A 6754-nucleotide genomic window follows, 5' to 3' on the forward strand; every position below is an offset into this window, starting at 1 on the left:
CCAAGGTGGCAGGTTTATTCAATCACATGATGCTTGCTTCCATCTTGGCCAAGTCACCCCAAATCAGGCCAAGAGAGTCATTGTTCGTTGAGGCAACATTGAAGGGCAAACCAGTCCGCATCATGGTGGACACCGATCCGACACATAATTTTATCACGGAGGAGAAGGAAAAGGAACTGAGCCTTTCTTATGTTTCCAGTGGTTCTTTGTTGAAAACAGTCAATTGTCTTCCCACGGACGTGAATGGATTTACCCCTAAAGTCCATCTTGTCCTAGGCGATTGGCCAGGATTCACCGATTTTACCGTTGCCCCGATAGGTGTGTTTGATATTGTATTGGGTCTAGACTTTTGGTATGAGATGAACGCGTTCATTTCGCTGCATCTCAACAAACTTTTGATTCGAGATCCAAGCTGTTCTTATGACGTGCCGCTGATTCGTGTGTATCAAGCGGGCGTGCACTTGTCCGCAATGCAATTGGTGAAAGGGTTCAAGAAAGGGGAGCCAACCTTTCTTGCGTCTCTTGTGGTAGTTGCGGATGAAAGCAGTTCCAAAGTGGAGGAAGCACTGCCCCCATGTGTGCAGCAGGTCCTTGAGGAAAATAAGGACGTAATGCCCGACTATCTGCCCAAGCGGTTGCCCTCACGTAGGGAGGTTGACCACCAAATCGAGTTGGTTCTAGGAGCCAAGACACCTGCCATGTCCCCTTATCGCATGGCACCACCTGAACTTGAGGAGCTAAGGAAGCAGCTCAAGGAGTTGCTTGAAGTTGGGCACATTCGCCTATCAAAAGCACTATTTGGAGCCCCTGTTTTGTTCCAAAAGAAGAAGGAATGGACGTTGCGGTTATGCATTGATTATCGTGCTCTTAACAAGGTCACGGTGAAAAACAAGTATCCCATCCCTTTGATTGCAGATTTGTTTGATCGTTTGGGGCAGGCCAAGGTGTTTACCAAAATGGATTTGAAGAAGGGTTACTAACAAGTCCACATAGCCGAGGGCGACGAGTGAAAGACAACTTGTGTGACTCGATATGGAGCATTTGAGTGGTTGGTCATGCCATTCGGATTGACTAATGCACCCGCTACTTTTTACACGTTGATGAACAAACTCTTCCACCCATTTTTGGATCAATTTGTTGTCATCTATCTTGACGACATTATGGTGTATAGCAACAGTTTGGAGGAGCACATGGAGCATCTCCGCAAGGTTTTCCAAGTGTTGAGGGAGAACGAGTTGTGCGTCAAGAAGGAGAAATGCACTTTTGCCCAACCACAAGTGCAATTCCTTGGGCAGACAATCATCCAAGGAGAAATTCGGATGGATAGCGACAAGATTAGTGCTATTCGAGATTGGGAGATTCCAACGAAAGTAACTGAGCTTCGGTATTTTCTTGGCCTTGCCAATTATTATAGGCGATTCATCCTTGGATATTCAGCCATTACGGCACCACTTACCGATTTGTTGAAGAAAAACCGTGAGTGGAAGTGGAAAACTTCATGCATGAAGCATTTGAGGGTCTTAAGGAGGAAATCACAAAGGAGCCTGTTTTGGCTCTACCCGACTTCACCAAAGTGTTTGAAGTTCACACAGATGCATCCGATTTTGCTATTGGCGGTATCCTTATGAAAGAGGGCCACCCCATAGCTTTTGAAAGCCAATAGTTGAATGATGCGGAGCGGCGATACACTGTCCAAGAGAAGGAGATGACGGTTGTGGTCCATTGCCTAAGGACGTGGCGTCATTACTTGCTAGGGGCACACTTTATTATCAAAATGGATAACGTGGCGACAAGTTACTTTCAATCCCAAAAGAAACTGTCACCCAAGCAAGCTCGGTGGCACGATTTTTTGGCGGAATTTAACTACACTTTGGAGTATAAGACAGGGAAGGCCAACATTGTTGCCGACGCCTTAAGTCACAAGGTAGTGCTAGTGGCTATAGTTAGCACGACCAGCAGTGATATTATTGATGCCATCAAGCAATGCATGCAACATGATCCAGTGGCGAAGCAGCTTCTTGTCTTGGCCAGTAAAGGCAAGATGAAGAAATTTTGGGTCGATGACGGTATTCTCTATACCACAGGCATACGCATTTATGTGCCATAGTGGGGCAATCTTAGGCGCACCCTGATCAAAGAGGGGCATGACACGGCCTGGGCAGGCCATCCAGGGCAGAAGCGTACCATGGCGTTGCTAGAGTCATCGTATTACTGGCCGCGCATGCGAGATGACATTGAGGTCTACGTTCGCACATGTCTTGTGCGCCAACAAGACAAGACGGAGAACAAGGTGCCTGGTGGCCTACTCGAGCCACTGCCCGTATCGGAGAGACCATGGGACAGCGTCACCATGGATTTTATCACGTGTCTGCCCAATTCAGAGGGTTTTGGCACAATTATGGTGGTGGTTGATCGGTTCTCAAAGTATGCAACCTTTAGCCCCACCACGGCTAGTTGCAAAGCCAAGGAAGCCGCAAGGTTGTTCCTAAGGGACGTCGTCAAGCATTGGGGCGTGCCAAGGCACATCATTAGTAACCGAGACCCACGATTCACTGGGGCATTTTGGAAGGAGCTGTTCAGTTTGTTGGGGTCTGAATTACATTTTTCAACCAGTTTTCACCCTCAAACCGATGGCCAAATGGAGAGAGTCAACGCATTGTTGGAGTGCTATTTGCGGCACTTTGTTAGTGCCAATCAAAAGGATTGGGCCAAGTTACTTGACACTACCCAATTTTCATACAATGTTCAGCGTAGTGAGTCGACGGGTAGGAGTCCGTTTGAGTTATCCACTGGGCAGGAGCCCAACACACCACAATCACTACCCGCTCGGGTCGAATTGCGGAATCCAGGGGCATATCACATGGCCAAGGCCTGGGAGGAACAAGTTGATATGGCCAGGTCATATCTTAACAAGGCTGCTCGAAAAATGAAGAAGTTCACTGATCGCAAACATCGTCCAACTAATTACAGAATTGGCGACAAGGTCATGGTCAAGCTCAACCCAAGGAAATTCAAGTCATTGAGGAGCTTGAATCAGAGTTTGATGCGGCGTTATGAGGGCCCTTTTGAAATCGTTGCCAAGGTGGGCAAGATTTCTTATCGGTTGGACATGCCACATCATTTGAAGATTTATCCCGTCTTCCATGCTATCCAACTAAAGCCATATTTTGAAGACAAGGAAGACGAGGTTCGGGCTCAAGCCAACCGTGCTAGGATTTTTGAGACACCTGCTGCCAAGGACAAAGAAATCGAGGCAATCATTGATCATCAATTGGTCCGAGGCAAAGGTTGGGGCAATTCTAGTGCTCAATTTCTTGTCCATTGGAAGGGACAACCACCCGAGGAGGCAACATGGGAAACATATGAGGACTTATGGCAGTTCAAGGATAAGGTTCACGAGTTTTTGCAGTTATGTGGCACCGCGGTCGTCGCCAAAACATTTGAGGGAGAGTGTGCCACCCCGCCATTGCCCGCGCAAAATAGCCCACACTTAGCGCCATGGGAAAATTCAAATCAGCCAACCACTAGCCAAAAACCGTTTGCCAAGGAGTCAACATGCGTGGGAGGTTCCTTGTTCAGCCATGGGAAGCAATTAATGCCTTGGGAGCACAGCCATAGGCAGATCAGTGCCCACTGCCTAGCAGAGGCAAGCAGAAGGGCTGTCAACAAAAGGCAGCCTGCAGTTTTACCGCTTTGGGAAAGTTGACTGTTTTTCCCCAATGTTTCCCCTTTAGCTTAGGCAGATTTAGACGCCCCTTTTCCCATTGTAAAATCAACCCCATAGGGATATATTTTCAGCTATATAAAGGTGTAAGCCATGAGGGTAGATGACCATCCTTGCATACTTGTAAAATTCACTCACAAGATATATTGAAAAAAGGCACTTTCCTCCCAACTGTGTTCTTCTTTCTTTCCAGCCTTTCTTGTGTGTGTTTAGCTTAGTTTATTCACTGCTTTTGTGCCAGTGAACGAGTTAGGGCTGAAGCGTTGAGTGATGATCGAGAACAGCAAGGCTGCCCCACGACGCCTTAGATTTTAGGCCCGTGACACAATAACCTCATAAGATCCTCTTTAAGCTCATATCATCAACATTTAGAGATGTACAATAAAACACCAATATACGCTTCACATATAACACCTATACACCTCCTTCTTACAAATACACTAAGTATAACAACCCCAACACATTCTCAACATCAACTACTATCTATACCACATGATTTTAGCTCAACACATATTAACAATCATGGCTCAAAATAGATTACAACTCAAAATAACATCAAGTTCATGTTTGTACCCTTCCTCCATTTTCTTTCTCTCCAACCCTAGCATAACTATCACACAAACTTATAAACATGGAAATAAGATGAAATATTACCTCAAGAACTTAATAGCACTTGTCTTCCCAGGTTACTTCACCTTGAAGTATCCTTCGAAGCTTCGAAGGAGAAACAAGCTTCAACAATTCTTTGAAAACCTTTAGCACTTGATTCTCACTTTTAATCCTTGATTTCACTTGGGGTTGATTACATATGTTGGAGAGGGTTCTAGAAGTGTTTGGGGTTTGAGGAAATGAGATAAAAATGAGGGGTACGAAATATAACATAAAAAAAATCTTGCACCGACTTAAATTTACTGTCCACTTTTACGGATCGTAAAAATTATACGGTCAGTATAATTGGACAGTAAAATCACATCAGTGGCTCACCCCCACTGTTATCAATTTACAGTGGGGGTCAGCCAGATATACGGTCCGTAAAAGTTATACGGTCCGTATACCCAACTGTAAAACCCAACTTTTTTTTAAACATATTCTCGTCGATTCGTTCAACCTCTAATCCTCTCAACACATACTAAGCATGGACTTAAACCCTCATATACTCAAGATGAACACGTCAATCTCACACATCCTCGAAAATAACTCCGCTTTCCGAATCTATAGCAACCAACTCATGAAGAAACTTAATGTACGAAAGTACGGAGTGTAATGGCCTACACATCCATCTCAGCATGCTCATTTACACAACTTTCATCTTATGACAATGAGAGTTCTTGACTGGCCAACACTCCGCCTCATATAACATAGTTAGTCTAACCACTACCCTGTAGAACTTGCCTTTATGTTTTGGTGGCACCTTCTTGTCACACAGGACTCCAGATTCGAGCCTCCATTTCATCCACCATGCACCAATACGGTAGAGTAAGGCTAACTCTCTACGTGCAGGAAAATCATTGTTATTCCCCATGCCACGTTCTTCCATCATTATTTTGAATTCGCATCAGCAGTAGAGTTATGTTCTAGTTTCATGAAAAGCCTGAGAGCTTCTATACTTTATACAATATAGGTTCGTAGTTCGTTCATGTATGTCATTCCAAACATCATGAACTCATGACATATATGAATGCTCATGTATTTATTACCATGCGTCTTAGTCTTGAACCACAAAATATCTTCAAATAGTTAATACTCTAATTTTCATGAATACTCCATGATAGTATTGCTCAGTATACATGTTAAAACTATAGTAAGATGGCCTATGATTCTCATACTCAAGATATAAATTACGAAATCATGAACGCCTATACTTGGGTCCGAGGCCACAAATTAATAGATTATGCATACATATACTTGGGCCCAAGGCCACAGAATTGTGCACTTATAATTGGGTCAGAGGCCATAGGATTACGAACTCATATAAACAGATAATTTTCCCATGTTCAGAAAGGGGTACTTATGATTATGATTCTCATGATCAGTTATCCTCTTGTTTCAGTTTCAGTTCAGTTTTAGGACTTCCATTATGACTTATGTTTTGATTTGGGTTGCCTTCCCCCGAACACTCCACATCTATTTATTCATTCAGTTAGTTTTACATACGAGTACTATAGTACTTACGTCACTTTTGTCGAGGGCGTTGCATTTCACGATGCAGGGGCAGAGACTTAGGGCGACGAGACTTCTCATTAGGACTTGCCCATATTAGTCAGTTGGTGAGCACCATTAAATTCAGGACGTTATCTTTACTTTCAGTCATTATTAGATAGTTGAGGCGTGCCGGGACCTTATCCCAGTAAATAGTTAGTTTTTCTATTTATATCAGAGACTTCATAGACTAGACTAGTAGTTCATGTCAGTGTTGTTAGATATTGTTTTAGCCATGGTGGCTACATGTTATGTTTCAAAACCATTTCAGCATTTCTAATTAGAGACTTATTCAGACTTTCAGTAATTAAACATGATTATGTTTTATATCCCACACTTGCCTATGTCTCATGTTATGTTCAGTCATGTATGTGGTTCGCTCGATTGAGTTCAGACACCTGGTGCCGATCCACCCAGACCCAGATTCGGGGCATGACACGGATTTTGTTGGTGCAAGGTTGTACTGCGCTATTGCGAGATGGATGACAACCATCGCGAAAAGGAGAATGCCTGGTCAAAGCGATCGTGTGGGGATACTTCGCGACCATGAAGGGTGATCCATAGGTCAATTCGGTCAACCCTCTTGTGTAATCGTGAAGGGGCTGACCGCAATTGTGAAAGGATAAGTTTAGAGCATCACAAATGTGAGGCAGCGGATCATGAACGCAAAGACAACTTTTTCAGTATACATATAACAGTGGTAATTTTCAGCAGCGTTTAGATTTTGAACAAAGAGCTCTCGATTTTGGATCAAGGAAAAGTGGAATTTTAAGATAAGGATTCCTCACATTGATCTAGTGACTATTTAAAAAAAATCAAATTTTATTCCCA

At 43.7% G+C, this 6754-nt stretch overlaps 1 protein-coding gene across 1 annotated transcript; it reads left to right on the forward strand.

Annotated features, from left to right (window-relative positions):
* The first annotated feature begins 1160 nt into the window (after positions 1-1160).
* Positions 1161-2107, forward strand: LOC132639470 (uncharacterized mitochondrial protein AtMg00860-like). The gene is made up of 2 exons (XM_060355914.1): positions 1161-1476; positions 1887-2107. Exons 1-2 carry the CDS (start codon positions 1161-1163, stop codon positions 2105-2107), a joined length of 537 nt encoding a protein of 178 aa, XP_060211897.1.
* Positions 2108-6754: the final 4647 nt, after the last annotated feature.

Source organism: Lycium barbarum, chromosome 5 (genome assembly GCF_019175385.1).
Source record: "Lycium barbarum isolate Lr01 chromosome 5, ASM1917538v2, whole genome shotgun sequence".
NCBI lineage: Eukaryota > Viridiplantae > Streptophyta > Magnoliopsida > Solanales > Solanaceae > Lycium > Lycium barbarum.